This window comes from Ochlerotatus camptorhynchus, unplaced genomic scaffold (genome assembly GCF_037179485.1).
Source record: "Ochlerotatus camptorhynchus isolate MF236.1 unplaced genomic scaffold, CSIRO-AGI_Acam_v1.1 ptg000328l, whole genome shotgun sequence".
NCBI lineage: Eukaryota > Metazoa > Arthropoda > Insecta > Diptera > Culicidae > Ochlerotatus > Ochlerotatus camptorhynchus.
Window position 1 is genome coordinate 5,677,984 of NW_027040816.1, and position 22,235 is coordinate 5,700,218.

Genomic DNA, 22,235 nt, shown 5'->3' on the forward strand with positions numbered 1-22,235 from the left:
TTCAAAGAAGTTTAGTTAGCTTCCAAAATAGGAAAGAGTTTAGTTCTATTAGTTTTAGAAAATAAGCGGGAAATTTAATGAAGTACAGGACTTCAGAGATGTTAGAAAAATTATTGAGGTCTTCACATAAGTTCAGAAGTTCACGGAAGCTTAAAATTTCTAGAATTGGCAATTAAATGTATGGTAGTACAACAAGCTTCATGAGAACTGCAAAAACTTTAGAGAAGTTTTGATAACTTCAGGATAGAGCAGATCCGTTAACATTAGAAAAATTGCATACATTTTAAAGAAGTTGCGAGAACCTCAGCAAATTGTTAAAACTTAAGAGAAGATCCATGATCGTTAAGAAAATTAAGGAAACTTTGGGAAGTCCGAAAAAGTGCAGGGAAGTTTATAAATATGATGAGAAGTTTTGTGAGTATCACGCTAGTTTAAAAACAATAAAAGAAGTTCAAGGAAGTTTTATTAACTTCAGGAAAATTTTGGCAAATTTCAAGTAGTTCTGAAGACCTGTAGAATGGACTATTATTCCATATTCATCGAAGATTTCTCATGAAAATTCACTTTTAGTTCTCCTTAGCATTTCGATGGAACTATTTCTTACATTTTCTTTTAATTTTCCTTTAGTTCTCATCAGTAAGCAACCCTTTGGAAAGATTATTTGAATTTTCATTTTAGATTTCATTTTGAATCAAACTCGTTCCCTTGAAATTCTACTCATTCCCGATTTTTTTCAAGTTCTGCCATATCGTGGATTTGATCATATGCTTTCTTTTCAATATTTCGTGTTTAAGTTTCATATCGTACATAAGTGTTTATGAGATACTAATTGAATAAGTCTAAAACATCAGACTTTTCGTCTCTAAGGTTACTTTTTAGTCACTTTTTTTACAACTATTAGTCACTATTTGGTCACTTATTTCTTCAACATGGTCACTAAAATCAATATTTTTGATAGCATTGACCGCTACCAGCCCTGTAATGGGAATTCCATGTAACTCCCGTGAACTCCAAAGATAATCTCTGCGGATAGCTCTAAAATAATTCTGATGTGATTTCTGAGGATACTTCCAAGAGCTCTAAAGAGTTCGAAAAAAAATCCGAGTTTCAAGGGTATTCTGAGATGGATTTTTGTTTTTAGAATTCTGAGGAAATACCATGGGAGTTCTGATGAGAATACGAATTGAATTTCCAATAGAATTCAGGGGAAAAGTCCAAGATTATTCTAAGCAGAAATTGATGATATTTCTGAAGTTAATTGCATGGGAATTCTAACGAGAATTCAAGTGAATTTCAAATGGATTTATGGAAGGAACCTTCAAGGAAACCCTGGAAGAATCATTAAAAAATCGAAAATAATCTACCTTAACTAATCACGTTTTATTACTTTATGCGAGAAGTTAACGATTTACATAGTTGAAGATGCTTAACGTCAAATATCCGACCAATTTATACGATAGATGAGGAGATGACAGTATAGAGTTGAGGAAGGTACGAATCGGGTAGAGCAATCGGGTAGATGCTTATATCAGATGGCGATTTGAGTGTGAAACAATCGATAGAACTGTTTCCGCACATCGGAGGTTCATGACCAAACCGGTGATTATCCCTTTTGCCAGTGTGCCGGGGGGAAACACCCCTCACTATCCCTCATCAACGGATGAGTTTGGTAAAAGGGATGCTCTAGCCGATTCGTTCCTTCCTCAAAATTGTCCTAAGCGCGCTTTCTACTTTCTATACACAATTTTCACACTGCCTATCCTATACTCTATACTTTCATCTCCTCATCTACTGTATAAATTGTCCACTATAAGTCTGATATATGACGTTAAGTATCTCCAACTACTAAAATTATCTATTTCCAAGAATATTGTTAATTGTTCTGCAAAGAATTTCAAGAATGCAATATTATTTTTGTTAGGCTTATTTTAGAGGCAAGTTTAATAGAAGGGTTCTAAAAAAGCTCGTGAGATCATTCTGAAAAAAATCTGTAAAATATTAAACTATCAAAGATTAAAGATTATTAAAGATTTCTAACGCAGATTCAAATTCAAATACTGTCAATTACAAATACTGTCGTTGTAATGATCTGTTTAACCCTATTTTAGCTGGTTTACTATGGTTTATAACTACATTAATCCAAATGTATATCCCGCAACCAGTAACATTTAATAAAAAAAACTCCGGCAAAATCCGGAAATTGCTATTTGCTGGTCATCATGTATTACGTAATCAAATGAAAATTATTCAAATCACTTCAAATGCTCTTCATAGGAGATTCCGTTGTGAGATTAGAGGAATTAATGAAATGTCTTAAAATCTCATTTCAAAAATTCCTCTAATGAATGACAAAAAAAAAACAGTTTATTTCAATATTCAACCTTATTTGAATTTCTGAGTCATCATATAAATATCACTATTGGCTACTTATTTATTATTAAAATGTCACTATTTCCGTAATTTTAGTCGCTTAAGTCACTACTATAATATCGCATCAGCACAAGAATTTGCTATATTTTGTCTCCATGTTTCTCCATAAAATACCCTTGGAATATTCTTGGTACATTCTTCAGAATGACTTGTACACTCTGTTCAAACTTATCTGATAATTCGCTTTAGAACCACTTTGGAAGAATGGTCAGAATTATCTTGTAATTCTCTTCAGTATTTCCTAAATACAGAGTGGCAAGTGACCTGTTCAACATGTTCAATAAAAAAAGTTCTATTTCTAAAAACTTCAGATAAGGCCTTCGAACTTTATGCAAGTTCTACAAAATTCGGGAAAGTCTTACAAGTTTCAGGAAAGTCCTGTGAACTACTGTGATGACCTACGACGGTCAGGAAATCTCTCTGAACCTTCAGAGAAGTTCTACAAATTTCAGAGAAGTCTTACGAACTTCAGGGAAGTCATTTAATCTTTGGGGAATAACTACGAATTTTACAGAATTTTCTACAGATTTAATGTAACTTCTACGACATTTAGGCATTGCCTAAAACTTAAGGATAATCCTATGACACTTATGGATTTTTTCCGAGCTTCAGAGAAGTCTTCAATACTCTTGGGAAGTCCTCTGAACCTAACATAGTTCTCCAAGCTCAAAAAAGTTCCTAGAACTTTTGAGAAGTCGATTGAACTACAGGTAGTCCTACGAAATTCATGGGAGCTCACCAAACTTCAGGGAATTTCCAAGAAATTAAGGAACGACCCACAAACTTTTGGAAAACCCTTCAATATTTAAAGCCTTATGAACTTCAGGGATGCTCTTCTAAATCTAGGGTCCTCATATATTCAGTTAAGTCCATCAAACTTCAGGGAAGTCCTCAGATCTTCGAGAAAGTTCTTCGAACTTGAAGGAAGTCTTACGAACTTTTGAGAATTTTTACGAACTTTGTGGTACTTCTACGATATTTAAGAAATTCCTATGAATTTCAAAAAACTCCGAACTTGAGCGAAGTCCTAAGATCTTAAGAAAAGTCCTTCGAACTTCGGAGAAGTCCCATGAAATTCAGCCAATACAAACTTCAATGAACCCGTCAGGAAAGACCTTAACGCTTCAAGGAAGTTCTACGAACTTTAGGGAGTTTCTATGAACTTCAGCAGTCAGTCTTTTTAATAATAAGAGTTATTAAACCAGCGTTGTTTATGAAATCTTTTAATCATATGATTTTGAAATCATGTTGTAATCAAAATTCCGATTAATAAGCTCCTTAATCGTTGACAACTTGCGGAAAATTTAAACCAACTGGAAATCCGTAAAATTGTTAGAAGCAAAGGTTTGTTTAAAGAGTCCTCATTCATATCACACTTCGCAATTTCACCTTGAGATAAACTAGCCCGTTTACTAGAAATTTCAATAATAAAGTTACAAAAATCGCAGTTTCAAAAACAGAAATCTCAAGATTTAGGGGCGTATAGATCTCTAAATTTCAGATGGGACTCCGCGCTAGTTCGTCGTATCTCAGTTTTTCTTCGTCGGGTTATGGCAAATGTTTCAGTGTCAATCGTAATTAATCTTGTAAGCAAAGATGTTTTTGCAAAAACATGAGTGGAAACGCTTTGCTATTATAGTTTTAGCACATAGAACGGAAATAGGCGCCATGATACGACGAAGTAGCGCAGTTCCCTACCCCTACAGCAAACAATCAGATAAAGATTTCACGGGCATTCACAAGAACCTTAATACCTATTTTGGTTTGTAAAATTCCGCATTGCGCGAAAAATGATGGTATAAGGATTCACTTAATTTTTTTTTATTAAAAATTGTTTTTTAAATACATGGTTTTTAAAATCAGGAATTTTTTAAATCATTGAGCAGAAAAGCCAGGAAAAAACCAGGAATTTCACTTGCCACCCTGTAAATACTCAAGTATTCTATTAAAAGGCCTTCAAATTCTCTCAGAAACGGCTAGATGTGCTTCTCCCATAATTCCTTTTGATTTTTGTTTTCATTTCATTCGAGTTTATCCCCATAGAAACATTTGTCAGAATTTAAATTAAATCATTCTCGCGACTCCCTTATGGATTCTCTTCAACATACTCATTGAATTCCTCTTCAGATTTCTTTGTAAATGGTCCCAGTAGTTTTTTGAATGTGTCATCAACGCTCCCTAAAATTCATCTAACGAATTTTCTTCTCTTCAGAATTCTAATTCCTTTCTCCACACAATCTCTACGCAGTTGTCATCAGAGCTGTGATGGAACTCTACTTAAAATTTACAATGAATTTTCCTTTGATTTACGAGAAATTCTACTCACACTATTTTCAAAATTATCTTAAAATTCTGAAATTATAGGGCAGTTTAGAATTCTAAAGTAACTTGGAATCCTCCTTTAATTTCACAAGGAATTCTACCCACTCTTCACTATGAGCAGTTTCAGACAACATAGCGTCAAAATTTTGATTTTTCGAATCGATCTTCTCCAATTTGTATGAAATTATTTATTATGGGCAATGATCCTAATTTTTGCTGAAATTCAGCCATTTTGAATCACGTAAAATTTTCAAAATGGCGCCCTTGAAATTTTTGAAAAGATTGTAGCACGGAAACGGCATTGCTGATCGTAATGATGTCTTAGACAAAGTTATAGAGAAAAATAATGTCTTTCTGGAAAACATAGACGACAAAATAAAATAAAAAATAACACCTTAATATCTCAAAACGTGTTTTTCCTATTTTTGCTCATGAAAAATGAAAACTTTTGGAATGCTCAAAACCATGGACACTTAAAAACTGAAAATAATCTACAACTTTGTCGCAGACGTCATTTCGATCAGAAATGCCGTTTCCTTGCTACAATTTTTTTGAAAAATTCCAAGGATGCCACTTTGATAATTTTACTGCCTCCAAAATGGCCGAATTTCAGCAAAAATGTGAATCATTGCCCATAACAAACAAGTATGAAAAGTTTCATGCAAATCGGAGAAGGTCGAGTTATACCGATTCTTCATTTGGCGTGGAACTGCTCACACGATAATAAGCCCTCGTGGGAAAATTGAACATTGAGACATATTCTGGCGGTTTATCCGGAAAATCCAGATAAATCTGTAATACTGGCAACGCTGCTGGTAGAAAAAAACGTGGCGCCTTTGAGCGCAGGCGCGTTCCGTCACCACAAATCTCAGTCTCACCACTCAGCTCAGATTATGCACCGAATTCTGCGCGCACAGGGATCATCTCTCGTTCGCGCTCCCTCTCTTCTCGTTCTCCCCGTAGTTTTTCAATGAGCATATAGCGACGTTTTTCACTGATGGAAAAAAGTCGGTGGCAGCGCGCAGTTTCCGTCGTGATTTCTGCTCGTTTGCGCGTTTTGATTAACGCTTCATGTGTAGGGTTTCTTATCTGAAAGGTGAAAAACTGATCGTACTGTTGAATTTGGTGATTACTGCCAAGTAGTGTTGATTGGAATCTTCGGAGTGGTTTTCGGGGTTTGGTGATTTTGAAAATAAAAGAAGATTATCGCTTTATTGCCTTGTGTCCTGAACGTGTCCTCTATTGTTGATTTCGTGAACCGTCGTGAAATGATTGTTTGAACAGAGGTTGAATAATCGATAAAAGTTAGAACATCGATGGCCGAAATCTTCTGCTGAGGGGATAAGACTCTCGTTTTCATTCTATTGATATACGTAAACTAAAAATAGCGCCCGTACCGCGCGCGAACAGGCAGCGAAACAGCTGTCCACTGGTAGAAGAGTGTTTTAATTTATGATTTCTTGTCTCGAACAAACAAATTTCAAACAACTTTCCGTAGTGTGCAACAGCAGCAGCAGCAGCAGCAACAAGTTGACCACCGATCGGTGGACAACCAGGAAGAATCCATCTCGAGTGTAGAGGAGCATAGTGAAGCCATCGTCTGCGGTGATGCTGCGGTGGAATCGGTGGGTCCACGTGGTTCGCTAGAATCTCTCATCAGCAAGGAAAAGCTCCCTTCGGAGGACAAGAGTTTGGATTTGCTGTCGCCGACCTTTGCCCATACCGAGTCCAACTCACACTCATTTAGCGGGGAATTCAACCTTGCTTCGCTCAGCTCGGACAGTGGAATACAGTTCGGTCGCGGAACGGAGGAAACCTCCGGGGCGGATTATGTGTCCTCGGTGAAGACCAGTGACAGTGACAAGTCTCCATCGAAGAAAACCATCGACGACGATTTGAACGAACTCGACGAAGAGGACGACGACGACGACGACGACGACGAAGACGACGACGAGGACGAAGAGCATTTGCAAATAATCGAAGAGACTGAAGGACAGAAGCGACTTTTGCTGAGTCCATCCACCGCGGTGCCATTGACACCCGATCGAAGACGTTCCGGTTCGTCCAGTTGTTCCAGTGCTAGCTCTAGTGATTTGAGTGATAGGGAAGTAGAACGAATGTACGCAGCATCGGTGAATAGCAGCGGCAGCCAACCGGACGAGGATCAATCGTCGTCCGGATTGCGGCGGTCGAATAGCGTTCGCGCACGGGCCAGCATGTTCCAACAAATGGAGAGCCGGAAGAAGGAGAACGAGAATCCGGCACTTCCGCGAGGAAGACGAGGTGAGTACCTTACAACTTTTCCATAAAACATTCCCCTTCACTTGTGTATGTAAACCAAGATGCCGCTCAAAAGCTGAAAAAAGTGAAGGAGACGCATGGTCGTTGGTGTTGTTGTGTTTTTTTTTCTCGTTGCAAAACAGAGAAAAGTGGGATTTTATTTTTAAACCTTTAAAACTTAATCTCAGTGAAACTCTTCTCTGTGCGTTGGCTGGGGATGAGTGATTACGACAAAGAGTCTGGTAAGAGCTGCTGTTTTGCGTGTGCTTAGCTACTTTTGCTTATTTTCAAAGAGGGTTGCCGGCCGGCCGATCGACGGGCGACGACGGGTTTTTCCCTATTACGGTCCCGTCCCGAGCTAGCCCCCGGACTTTGAAAAGTGTGTCGTCGCACGATGCACTGTAAATATAGGTTGTTTTCCTGCTTTCCATCAGCAATCAGTCAACTGCTGTGCTGCTGTCCTCACGAGTAAATTGACATACTAAATGAGGGACAGAGGAGGGGTTTGACAAGAGAACGTAGACGGATGTTTTGCAGTGTTTTTGTGTGTTTTGCATTTTCTGAGAGTTTGTTCCATGCGTAATCAATCACCAGGTACCTTTTTGGGGACACGGTTTGAGACAATGTGCATTGTTTTTTTTTTTTTTTTTATTGAAGAAGATCCTTTAAAGTACCATAACACGGATACATATTGGCATTAGTATGTGCGCTTCCAATTCGGGTGGTTCAATAATGAGGCCCCAGGTTCTGATCGTTATCTCAGAATTTGAGCTTATTTGGATGCCTACTCAAACTGCACCCGCCCTTTGTAGTTTGTTTGAGAACTACTATGGGTAAACCAGGGGGGCAAGTCAACCTGGAAAACCGGCGAAAACTCGCGATTTTCTTTTCATCAGGACAAACTGGGAAAAAACCAGGAATTTGAAAAATCCACACCACCAGGCAAATAATCTTGATGCAATGATTTCAATCATTTCTGCATTTCACATAGGTGGTAATGGCAAATTAAACAGGTCAATACTAATCATATCGGTCGAAATAAAACTTCCATGCAACAACAAGTTTATAACAAGATGAACAAAGTTTGCCTTAAGGGGAGGTTCACCGCTTCGAAAAAAATAATTACGTTTTGATTTTTCTAAAAATATTGAAAAAGAGTATCAAAAATCTAAAAAAATCGCATTTTTTAAAGAAAATTCACGTGCAAAAACATGTTTTATAAGTCATTATGGCATAAAGTTGGACTCAAAAAACCACAAAACATCAACTTTTCGGTTTTTCTGAGAGTCCAATTTTTTTTCATGATGGGATGGAAAAATTTTTTTGCATGTAATTTTTGACAAAAATCTAAGGAAGAAACTGAAGAGTCGCTGAAACATTGCTCATGTCATGCTAGTGGTCCATATAACACCTCAGTTGCTGAATCATTTTCAAGTACATTTATTTGAAACAGGTAGCTTGGTAGAGTAAATCAATAATTTCCTTCCTAAGTAGCTTAAACACAATTGTGATATGTAGAATTGTACTTTATTTTAGGAGATACAATTTATTCAATATATGGGTCATTCCGCGCCAAGTGGTCACAAAAAATTGCAAAAGTGAAATTGACCTCTTCCGATTTGGACCAAATTTGGAGCGAATGTTCATTTAAGTTCGAATTCTAAAATTCCAAAGTTGTATGCTGATCGTAGCACCCCTCGATCAAGGGGCACATTTTTCATTTTTCATTATTTTTTAGAAACCACTACTTTCTTTTGTTCATATCTCCGGAACAAATAAAGCTACAAATTGCATTAGGTATTGTTTTAATAAGGAAATTAGACAAGAAATGTAAATCTGTAACTTTTGTTTCTGTACAGTGTTGCCAAATATTTTTTATTTTAGTTTGAAAACTTTAAATACAGTTTTCTCATAATACATGTCGTTTAATTTTCATTTTAAGGACACCATCGTGTTCTTCATCCTTTTTTACATAAGAAACACTTAACGACAAAAAGTAATTTGCGTAGTTCCTGAGATATTGCATTTTGAATGAACGAAAGTCATAAATTATGAGGGTTATTTTTATAACGTTTCCTCGTAATAAGATTCATTCTCATGACTTACTTTGTTAAATAATACTTGATGGAAACAAAATAGGTATGATAAAACCAATAATAGTTTTTATGCAGTGTTGACAAATTTAAATATTATTTAGTAGCTGAAAACTTTACACTAGTAATAATCTAAACGAATTGCTTTATAAATTAAGACATTCCAATAAAATGTTGTATCGAACACTGATCGATTTGTTTCTTACATTTTATTATAACAATGTAAAACATAAATTACAATTTACTTATTTTTTTTCTCAAGGCTAGCACTTCGTGATGATTTTTTCCCATTATTATTCGAATCCACTTGCTTTGCACGTTTCGTTGCCACAACTCTAAAAGCTGAACCAGTTGTGGCACTTGAAACAGTTTTCATAATAATGGTATCAATACCAGAAGGAGCTGCTGCATTTATTTAACGAATACTGGGAATAGATGCAGCTGATGCAAAACGGTGGAACAGTATTTGTTTTTCTTCGGAACAGATCTCAGATGACACAAATCTAACGTTTGTATTGCAATTCTTCATTGCCCAGTCATAGAGCTCCTTTGGCGTGTGAATAGTGGCTGCTTGTAAACTAGCTCGCGTTTCCAATCTCTTCAAAGTTCATCCGAATCCGTCGCTTGGTCCTTTGCCATGTGCCGTAACAAAGTAGTGCCACTCAGTGGGCACCCCAAATTTGCTTTCGTGGAAAACCAGGGTACCGCACCATCGGAGAAGTACGAGATTTTGGACAACTGTGATACCTAGGATTTGAGATACTATTTGAAATGGCGCTGGAAAGCATGAAATGTTGTTGTGCTGTGGTCTAGAGTATCGGACATTATGACGCAGTTCAATGGTACAACTTTATTCTGGTGTACAGTGTAGGCATCAAAAGTGTGAACGGTTGCCGAAAAACTCGGATTGTTTCGCTACAATATAGACGTGCTTTCGTACGGCTGGGATTGAAATGAATAATTCAAGATGAATTTTACCTGCAGATGGCTCGTCATTATCCATGTTTTTTTTAACCGCTAGATGACATTGCACGCATAATTTCCGACCTTCGATAATTTTTGGCAAAGTTCTTATTGTACTCGTCATGAAACCGTGCAGAAATTGGTTTCAAACTCTTGCGACGAATAACTGTATGCAGATTCAATGGGTTGCAGCACTGTCGTTGCATTGTCGCATACAGGTCTCCATATTGCTTAGCATGGCCATCACAAACACTTTTCAGTTCCGTAACACCAGGACAAAGATTGTAATTGTGTTCCACTGTTCGGGACCTAACACCACTGCGACCAGTAATTTGATCTATTGTAGTATTTCCCATGTCCTTAGTTTAGTGCATGTCGCATTACTCCGTTTTACAGTTGTCATTCTTGCATTTATCTCAAGGATCCGACTCTAATTGAAAGGTCCCGCTATTTATACCCTTCGGAGTGTTGAAACACCCTCCAAAGGCACGCCCCTTTGTCAGTCAAAATTGGATTCCTTAGCAAGAAAATTAAGGAATGACCATGCATCAGAACCCTAGTCTTAAGCTCTTCAAATTATGGAACAACGAATATAAGATTAGGAATCACATAGATGAAGACTAATTAACCCCCTTTTTCCTTGTTTTTCAAGATAATCCTCGGTGGACAAAGTCGAGTCTTATCACTATCAACAAGGCATAAAAAGTAACAAGGACTAAGATGTGTTCCTTTGATTACTGAAAAATCCTGTTCCCCTAGTTTGAAGTAGTCAGGACTAGGAATCGGTGGTAGATCTTACATCCCTTATCGTACCACGAAAAGGTGATCCACCCACGTTACGGGGGGTAATTGTGTTTCTTGTGTGTTTAAGGGTGTCGGAAGGTGTTTATGGGTGTTTCTGCATGTCGACCTAGCTGTCAAAACGTTTATTGAAAATTAATGCTTACTGGCTAGCATTACATCCACTTTTGTTTATAATCAGAATTTTTTTTTTTTTGCTCTCCAAAAATTTACCAATTTAATCATGCACAGTGAAAGCACGGAATTTCAGAAATAATGCACACGTCTATGCAAGCAACTTACAGGAATTCAAATTCCCATCCCTGATCGTCATCCGGAACACCTATCTAAAAGAATGTGCTGTGTATGTAGGGGAGAATGGTATACAACGCACCCCCTGGGCAGAACGCACCAGCTGACTTTCATTTGTGTTTTTCATGGCTTTTACGTAACTTTTTTGTTGTCTTATCAAGCAGCACTTCTAGCCTAGCATCTGAACTCAAAATCCTGCATGATAAATCCTAGAATTGGATTAAAAATTCCAAGAAAAACTCAAAATGAAATGAAAAAGTGCGTCTTACCCCGGGGGTGCGTTATGTACTGTCTGGAGTTCCACTCCGATCTCAAAAAGTACTCTCTAGCCGTCGCATTCTTATGTCATGATGCTTGACATCCTGGCTCAAACCAGTAAAGTCTTCTCGAATTCATCCCAACCGAATTCCAGTCGCAATCAAGCCCAGATAACCAAACCGAGCACGCCCCTTGCTAAGCAATCTCTGGATCTAAATTTCGCAAAAAAAAAAAAACGAACCTATTTGCAAGCGGCAGCTAGTAGGATGGATCTCTCTGATTTGGTATTGTGTATATGAAATCCACGATGAAAGGGCATCAAACACATTAGAAAGAAATATCTGTCTTCAGCTATCGATCAATAATTGATATGATAATTATTATCCGCTTCATTAATATACAGTTACAGATATTCTAGCTCGTTAGAGGTTGAAATTGTCTGTTTTTCAATGTTGAGCTTGATATTGAATCTTCTTTTCTAATACTACTATTCTACTGTTGAAGAGTGTCGAAGAGTGTTTTTGATGTGTTTAACACAAGGTGGCAAAGTGGCTTACCCCCTGAACAGAACACACCATTTTCCACTCGGTATCTGCAAACTTCTAATGTACTAGACAGATGCGCCAGAGATGCTTAAAACATTAACGCCTAATATATGAAAAAAAAAATCAAAAATGTCATATTTTATACGTTAATAGATGACATTTTCAAAGACATCTATTTGATCTCGAAATTCTGGATCGTATGCAAAACATGAGCAAATTACAGTTTTGTCCTATATTCCACATTTTTGTCTTGTTTTATGGCTATAAATAGTTATTTTGGTGTTCTTGTACCAAAAAATATAGATTTAGGTCCGTTGTGTACTTACCTTCTGAAAACTTTTAAAATAATAGGTTTGGATATTAATTCCATTGCTTTAGAAAATGCATCAGAAAAATAAAAAACACTTTTCTTTAATTTGTTTTCCGAAAATGTTACATTGCGTTGAACTTTGTTTTAGATAGTCTATCTTAAGTAAAAATGCTGTGGGACATGATGGGGCATCAAACCAAATATTTAGATGCATCAACTTAAAAAATCACGTTTAATGTTTTTAGTTGCTAAATAATATTTAAATTTGGCAACACTGTTCTTGGTAATGTAATCGATTTTTTTTTTCTTTAAATATTATTTCACACTATAAGTCATGAGAATGAATCCACTTATTAAGAGGAAATGAAAAAAAAAATTAAAAAAATGTTTTACCCTCATAATTTATGACTTTTGTTCATTCAATATGCAATATCTCAGGAACTACGCAAATTACTTTTTGTCGTTAAGTGTTTCTTATGTAAAAAAGGATGAAGAACACGATGGTGTCCTTAAAATGAAAATTAAACGACATGTATTATGAGAAAACTGTATTTAAAGTTTTCAAACTAAAATAAAAAATATTTGGCAACACTGTACAGAAACAAAAGTTACAGATTTACATTTCTTGTCTAATTTCCTTATTGAAACAATACCTAATGCAATTTGTAGCTTTATTTGTTCCGGAGATATGAACAAAAGAAAGTAGTGCTTTCCAAAGAATCACGAAAATTGGAAAATGCGCCCCTTGACCGAGGGGTGCTACGATTAGCATAAAACTTTGGATTTTTAAATTTTGAACTTAAATGAACATTCCCTACAAATTTGTTCCAAATAGGAAGAGGTCAATTTCATGTGCTGTGTACACTTGGCGCGGAATGACCCATATGTAATTTGAACCAAAGACGACTCACCCGCAGATTTATATAAGTTTCTCGTGTACTGCTGTCAGTTCCGAGTCTATGTACAAAATTCCAAAATTCGTTCAGCAACATCTTTTTCCTCGTTCGAGTGAATGAATTTGCCTATAATTACATTCACTTATTCACTCAAAACCGATTAAAATGATTCTTCTGCCAAATTACAAAGTTTTGCAATCGTTTGCTCAACTTTCGCTGAAACGGTGAGAATAATAATTTAAAGTAAGAGTTAAAGTCGCAATAACTTCTGATTCTACTAAAAACCTCATCTCATTTGACTCCAATTGACAAAATGACTCCAATTAATATGAATTTTAAATCTTCAAATTAGTTTTCTCGAACTAGATTTTAGGGGACATTAAGAATTTATACACAAGTCTGTATGAACACGTTTATACAGAATCACCCAAATTTAACGGGGCTATTATAAACATTTCGAATTTTGTTATGACCCCAGGATTTTTTTTTTGCAATCTTGATTATTTATCAAAACTATCTTTTCTCTGACATTTTTGCATGCAAAAGTCTTCTTGATATGCCTGCCTCTTAGTTGAGACATATTTCGAATTTTATTTAATACCCGTTTTGAAGGATTTTCGCAATGAACCTAGCTTTATTTTAGAGGTACAGACAAAGCGTTAAGCTATCTTGGGGTTAAAATTTATTTGGCGACTATAAGACTTATTTGGCGTGTAAAAGCCTTTTGACTGTTTTGGCGGATTTACACGAGATGTTACGCTGAATTGTTTGGCGTGGTCTATTTTTGGTTTATTTTGGTCTATTTCAGGCTGTTTGGCTTTTGAATAGCCTTAATTTAATGGCTTTCAGCCGATGTAAGTAGTTTTTTAATGTTTTGTTTTTAAAATTATTTAGTTTTGGTTATTGGCATTTATAATCTAACCAAACGTGTTCAAATTTTGGGAGGCTAATCAGGACCCGATTTGAAATCGCACTGTAGAGAAACAATTCCACATTTCGCATCTATCTATTATATATAATACATATATAATATGTCTCAAGTTAGTTTAAGTTCTTCCTCGGAATTAGGTCAAGAGAAAACTTCATAGGCCATACAGATTAATTACAAAACACTTATTCTGGGAGTTAACACCAGATACTTTTAAAAGAATTTCATGCGGTAAACTCCAGAGGATTTTTTGTTGGATAAAAGCTATATTTTCAGAAGCGTCAATTTCCAATATGTTTAGGGCAGTTTTGATTAGACCAACTTGCATCCCGTACGACGACAAGATAACTTCAGAGGTTATGATGGATTATATGCCTAACTGTCCCATATAGCTCCTTTCAATCGAAATTGTTACGAGCTCGCCACGAGTAATTGGTACCCCCTAGATTTACAGCTGTTTAAAATGTTAATTAAAAAATTACGGATTTTTGGCTCCGCAAAGCGTCACACACGACTGAGACTAGTAAATAAACGAACTAGTTAAAAAAAAAATCGATTCCTGAGATTTCACAGTCTTAGTCTGGAGACTTGTGAATTAATCCCTAAATATATCTTGGATTTGCTGCAGAGGTCGTACGGTTTGAGTTTAGAGATCTTACGGGTTAACTACATATTCAATTTACTTCTCAAGCTTTACAAGTAAATTTCGGAGGCTTTATGAATCAGCTTCAGTCCAGTAGGTTACAGGTCAACTCCAGGCATTTATTAGGTCAACTTTAGAGTCTTTATTTGTTATGTTCAGAGCCATTATGCGTAAACTGCAAAGATTTAGTGGTGCAACTCTTTTGGTGCGCAGTATTGGTTAGAGGACTCATCGGTCAATTTTAAATATATTGTTGGAAACAACTCTGAACTAAGTCTATATACAGATTATTTACAGAGATCTTAATGATCAATTTCAGAAATCTTATGGGAAAAGATCTTATAAGTTAAATCCAGACGCCTCATGGATATCTTATAGGCCAACTGTAGAGGCTTTATATTAAAACATCGAAGGTATTATAAGTCAACTTCAAGGGTATCAACGCTAGACGAACAATTCAAATAGGCGGAACAACCAAACGTAAAGAATGGCTTAAAATGCAAATTTATCGAGAATCAAAACACACCCACGCAAACTAACAGTGCCATTCGATAAAGGAAGTTTGCTCTATCAGATGCTGGTGTTAGATTGCTTGGATGTGGTTTGATTCTCACGAAACTTGCATTTAATCGATGTCTTATGTGTCAACTCTTGGAGGCCTTACAGAATACACTAGCCCTTGAGATTTAAAAAAAAAATCAAGCGGTTTGATGAACCATCTTCGTAGATCTCATGTGTCAATTATCGATGTTTTATTTAGTTGAAGATGCTAATTTCAAATAACAGACTAAAGTGGTAATTTTTATACTATAGATGAGGAGATGAAAGTATAGAGTTGATAGTTCCGTTAGAGTACGGCAGTGTGAAAATTGTATATAGAGAGTAGAAAGCGAGCAAGGACAACTTTTAGGAAGGAACAAATTGGTTTGATCATCTTTCTTTACCAAACTCCCCCGTTGGAGAGGGATGATGAGGGGTATTCCCCCCGCCACCACTGGTCTGCATGTTTTAGGTTTTATAGCCTGCAATCCATACAGAATAACTAAAGACACGTTATAGACTAGGTTCAGGAATCTTATACCTTTAGGTAAAATCCAGCAGAGTTGCGGATATTCCAGTTCCAGATATCTTATGGGATAAGCTCAAGGGACATAAGGGACATGAAGGAAGATCATGGGTCTTATTGGGCAACTCTAGAGACCTTTTAATGCAAACCAGGTATTTTTTCGGGACAAAGTCCGAGGTAGATGTACAAATGCTTAGCAGGTGCAGGCGCAGCTACAAAGCAAGACCATGCTGGAGGTGGCTAGGTTCGATTTCCGGTCAGGTCTAGGAATTTTTTGAGTTGGAATATTTCTCGACCCCGCTGGGCATAGAGTATGATTGTACACACAATTTTACTAATCCAAAAATGATACTGGCATCGAAAGCTCTCAATTAATAACTGTGGAAGTGCACCTGGAACACGAAGTTGAGAGCACACAATAAGCAAATATTCGATTAGCAATAAGCTTAATAGCAGAAGAAGAAAAAGAAGAAAGTAGGAGATTTTACAAATGCTTAGATCATACAAGATGGCTACTCAATCAGGATAACCGAAAGAACCGGGAATTTAATTGCATCCTTAACATATTATGTATGCCTATTAAGTACTAATTTGTTTTAAAAATTAATCTATATATTAATTCAAATATTAAGATCTTGATGATTTTTTGAAATGCCAGAGTTTTGAAATGTATTGATCACTTTATGATCTATAAAATTTGTCTATGTTCCAGGGTTTGAAAATTTGAATTTTTGTGATCCTAGAATCTGTATCTTTTTTAACGTTTCGGATTTTTTAAACTTGTGTATGAGCTTTTGACGTAGGACTACGTCTTTGTCGACTATTTTGTTTTTCCTCTGTTCGGGACCTAACACCGCTGCGACCAGTAATTTGATCTATTGTAGTATATCCCGTGTTCTTAGTTTAATGCATATCGTATTACTCCATCACTATTGAGAAATGATGAAGTATTCGATGTTTTTACAGTTGTCATTCTCGCATTTATCGCAAGGATCCGATTCTAATTTCAAATTAAGGAATGACACCGATAATGACCATGGATCAGAACCCTAGTCTTAACCACTTCAAACTAAGGAACAACGGATAGAAGCTTAGGAATCACATAGATGAAGACTAACTAACTCATTTTTTTTTCTTGTTTCAAGATCATCCTCGGTAGACAAAGCCGAGTCTTGTCACTATCAACAAGGCATAAAAAGTAACAAGGACTAAGATGTGTTGCTTTGATTACTGAAAAATCCTGTTCCCCATGTTTGAATTAGTCAGAACTAGAAATCGGTGGTAGATCTTACATTGTCGACTATACTGGGGTGCAAATCAAAAAATTGTGTAACTAAAAAGTGTTAGGTTTTAAACGCTTATAATTTGGCCATTTATTGATGGATTAAAATTATGTTCACACCATTTGATTCAGAATTGACGTAAGATTTGTGTGGTCTTAAAGATTACAGCAATTTATCATTAGTAAACTATTGAGAATTTGTCTAACTTTTACGCCGATATCGACAAATCACGTGCGCGCTATTATTACTATCGAGAAAACAGAGAGAGACAAGCCGATTGGGAGGTTATAGAAGAGCTTATCTGTATGTTTTGCTTCACATCGTCTGGGAATATGACGGTTGTCACATCGTTAGATGCCGTACACGGCCGGTGAGTAACTTAAAGTTGGGTAGGAAAATTTGAAAAAAGGGGGTTACTTAATGAATGAGTAAATTTGATTCTCTAGGAAAAACTTCTTGATTACCGTAGAACCCATTTGTATAGCTTAAATCGCATTTGTTTATCGGGTTCAATTGCGCTACGTAAAGTAATGTAATTATGAGTTCAATTCGACTCAGGTATTGAGTTACTTTTATCGGCCATGTAGATTAGGTTGGATAATTTTTTCACGATTTTCGTCATATTCGAGCAGATTTTTTAACAAAATTTGAGTAACCCCACTTTCACGATTTTAAGTGAAATATTCAGTATTACATCACTGGTTGGAACTTATGACCCTCCAGGGTACAAGGGCGCAAAGGGTAATTCTAAATGAGTAACCGGTTCCAAATTTACCATGACATCACTGCGTTGCGGTCTTCATCAAAGCTGTTCAGATGCAGGTACTTATAAATTATTTGTTTAACTTGACATCTTGACTAGATAGAAGGTTTCTGTTTTTTGAAAAGTTTTTTCTAGAGTCCTAGAATCTTGAAAATGTTTCCAATTCCCGCGTCAAGAATAATTTTCAATCCTTGATAACTTTCTGTTGTCATTTCACGATATTTTGATTTCTTATAGGCAGAGTTGGCAAAATCATCAACCAAATAATATTTTTCCGTTCTCATACGCTCTCACTATCACACGTGATATTGGAACAACATATCATGCTTGATATTGATTTTACAAGCTTCTTTGATATTGCGAGACTATTCACAACGTGCAAAAATCAAGCTGAGAGCTGACTCGACACAAAAATGATTCCGTTGCACATCGTTTTCTTAGAAAGAGAAAGTAGAGTTTGCTATCTCTTTTTAATCTTCACTGATGGCAGACACGAAGGGACTGCTGCCAGCCCTTATGAAAGCTTCGGTTGCGTTCGGGTGTAAAGCATAAATCACTAAACTCAATCTCACCACAATTTGGTGCGATTTGCAACTGGTGAGTTTTGTTAGCTAGATATTCCGAGCTGCGATATCACAGCTTGCAAAATCAACCGCAGTTGTTTGCTCGTTGATTTTTGTCTACGAAAATCAAGCGTGATATTCGGCATTGGTGATATTTGATTTTATGATATTTGGGAAATAGGGCAAATGGCTTTAATGTTGGCCTATGGATCTAAGATTGGGCCCATCGCTAAAAATCTACTATTTATCAATTTTATCTAGATGAACGTGTCATTGGGACGGAACTTATGGTATTTTTGGTAGCTATTGAAAATTTAGTCGATTGCTGAATTTATGTATGGGCCCAAATTAGGGGCATTTAGGCCAACATTACATCCATTTCTCCTGTATCCAGGACAGTTAAAAAATAGTTAGTGTCGTGAATCATTTGCCTCGTGATACAATTTTTTTTTTCTTAACGTTGAAACCCAGAATTAAGAAATTTTTATGGGTAATTTTAAGGATTTCAAATTTTGATTTGAAATCAAATTAAAAAAAAAAGTATTTGTTATCACATATAGCTATTCTTATCAAACCGGTATAACTGTCATTTGGAACCAGGAAAAACCGGGAATTTAAATTCATTAATCCAGTGGTCACCATGATCTCATCTCATTTAGGAAGAAGAATAACGAATAACGAAGTAGTTTCGTAAATGCATATGTAACCAGTTCCAAATTTATATCATCAAAGCTGTTCAGGTGCATAAGGTGAACAGTTATGTTCAGAATTCGTCTTCCAGCACTAATAAATTATTTTCTTAGCTTGACACCTTGACTAGATAGCAAGTTTCTGTGTTTGGGAAAGTTTTTCAAGTGAAAGAGACTTATTGGATGGTGTACATCACACTAGTATACTTTTTAACTTCTTATTGCTAATACATATAACATTTCACTTCTTATTGCTTTAACTTACGTTTTCGACAAAGTTGTTCTGATGAATAAGACCTATTGGGTGATGGACAGATCAGTTCAGAATTTAGAATGTGTCATCTTATTGCTTGCTTTAACTTGACAGTACGACTAGATAGAAGTTTGCTGTCTTCAGTTCTGAATGACAAGACATATCGTATGTCACTCGAAAAAATCCCTTTGATTATTTAATTTAATTTGATACTAATGGCTTGCTTAAGTCGACATCTCGACTAGATAGAAGGTAGATGTCAACACGACCTATTGTATAGTGGACAGCTCAATTTTAAATTATCACACCAGACCCGGCGAGTATACGATTTGACTTATAATTACTTGCTTTAACTTGGAAGCTAAAAGTTGACAAAGTTGATCAGATTTATAAGACCTATGGTGGTCAGTTTAGTTGAAAAAATGTTCACTCGTGTACGAACTGACTTGCTACCTTTGGCCGAGTTGTTCAGATGCACAAGACCTATTGGATGGTGCACACGTTAGTTCAGAATTCTGTCACCAGGGAAGTAAAGGTGCATTTGAAATTTTGATAATTTCTTCTTATTATTCATAGTTATTACGTCCCAACTGGAACTTTGCTTCTGTCTTTAACTTTCATTTCATCTGCTGTTTTGGGACTTTCGTCGTTAGTTGTGAAATGAAGATTACACGAATGTAACGTATTGGCTTGTAATTGTCAGTAAACGATTTACAAGTTTCATAACATACATCCGCAATAAAGCCGGACAAAGACTTATCAAAATGGTACCATATTGTTTGCAAATTCAAGTACAGCCCTATGCCTTATGTTAACGAGGATAGATTAGTTCAAACTCACAAAAATATGTTAATATGAAACAATCTAATTGACGTAAAATTTATTGAATTACAACGTTCGCTATTTGTTAGATTTTTGTTGGAACAAAGATAAAGGACAAACTCAAAAGAGATTCAGTTGAACTGTAATAATTTTGCTTCATTAAAATGCAATAATATGGTGTGACGTACTTATATATATATTTTAAACCGGTTTCTTATATGAAATGCATTTTAAACGGCGAATTTTAACTCTGGTTACTGTAAATAAACATTATTCAGTAGGACCTGAAAATTGGTTGTTCACGTTTGATACCTAATTTTGAATGGGATAGGAACTGAATTTTGAAATACGAAATTTGAATTAAATTAAGGTTATTGAATGTCCCCTTATTTCAAAATTTTGAATTGAATGCTTGTTTATTTTAGAATAAAATTTATAAATCAATAATTTTGTAATTATGAATTAAATTATTAAGCAAAACAGGGGGCGACCCCGGCGTAGTGGTTAACATCCATACCTCTCACGCCAAAGTCACGAGTTCAAATCTCACCCCCGGACAAGTCACGAATGACCCAAGAGTGTTAAAGTGACTGTAATATATATAAAAAAAAATTAATCAATACAAATTAATCTTGTAGGTCTACGTCAATAATGCGGTCGTGCTTGGGACACAATCTCTAATTCTTTTTAAATTTTGGAGTCTTCAATATTTAACTAATCCCCAAAATCCTTAAAGTTTTGTTAAGTCTGAAATCTTATTTTATTTTATCTTCTGGTATCTTGCAATTGTTTCATAATGCAGGATCTGCAATTTCAAATTGGGTAAATAGGGTACTACTTTTCACCATAAAATCCGACAGATGTCGCCCCTACGGTGGTCGGAGATCGGAGATTTCTCTATGAATATTGCATCTTTCTATGAACTAATTTCTACATTTTGTTGCTTATAGTAATAGCGATACTTTGTAGAAATAATGTTGCGTACAAAATGCATTACTATAGAGAATTTCAATTAAACGTGGATTTCGCCATACATTCTCTAATCACCTTCTTCCACCTAATTGTCGTATGCACGGCCTTAGAACCTGACAAAAATGTGAGTTCTGTCCACTTTCTTTCGCTTAAACCATGATAACTTATAAACCGCGTAAATGACATTCACGATCGATCAAATTTGAACAGATTTTTAGTGGGTTTAACGAAAGTCAGTAAGCGAAACGCAAACATGAGTCAGCTTCTACGGCGGTTGCGAGTTCTTTCGAAGTTAGAACTAAAATGTTGCCATGAATGACATTGTCGAAATACCATATCTCAACTATATCAAGACCAACAATAGAAAAGGCCTCAACTTCATTTTGTAAACAAACCTTGTAAGGCCATTTTCTCGCGAACCGAAGTCCGCCAAGCGAAACCAACAAAATGAACAGGTAGGGGATTTTTTCCTCTACCCGATTGTTGTTTAGGTTTGCGAATGTAGCTTTCGATTTATGAGAAAATGGCCTTACAAGGTTTGTTTACAAAATGGAGTTGAGGCCATTTCAATTGTTGGTCTTGATATACCCTATCTACCCCATTCCGATCTAGTTTTCCGCAACCCTCTAATGCCATTTGTTTTCCATTTCCGCAAACGTCAACCGGTTTCCTCCAGTGATGCCAACCGGAGCAACACCAACGCAGTTCGCAACCCAAACAGTTTCCCCAACGGACATCGACCGAAGCATCCACAACACAAGCAATCTCATCAGTAACCTTAGCAACACTAACAACAACAACAACATTTCGGATGATTCCGGCACCGAGTTTGGTAAGTGAAAAGTGTTCTATTTTCTCGCTGTTTTTTATTTTTCATTTAACGAAACGTGTCGATTTGATAACATTACTGGCCGCGTTTGAGTTAATTGCTCTTGAGTTTTTCGATGAATTTAGTATGATTCGTTTTTAACGTCAGCTTCAGCAATGACTGTTGTACGCAACACTTTTATTTTTATCCTTTTTCATAGTCAACACAAGCATGTGCGCGTGATCTGCCTAGTTTT

General features: G+C 36.2%; 1 protein-coding gene across 9 annotated transcripts in view; it reads left to right on the forward strand.

Annotated features, from left to right (window-relative positions):
- Svil (Supervillin) overlaps positions 1-22,235 on the forward strand; it is an 807,253-nt gene that overhangs the window by 542,652 nt on the left and 242,366 nt on the right. For all 9 annotated transcript variants that reach the window (XM_065230080.1, XM_065230078.1, XM_065230079.1 and 6 more), the window contains 2 exons: positions 6,251-7,035; positions 21,848-22,003. In XM_065230080.1, the coding sequence (XP_065086152.1) occupies positions 6,251-7,035; positions 21,848-22,003 (941 nt within the window). The remainder of the gene's footprint in view (positions 1-6,250; positions 7,036-21,847; positions 22,004-22,235) is intronic.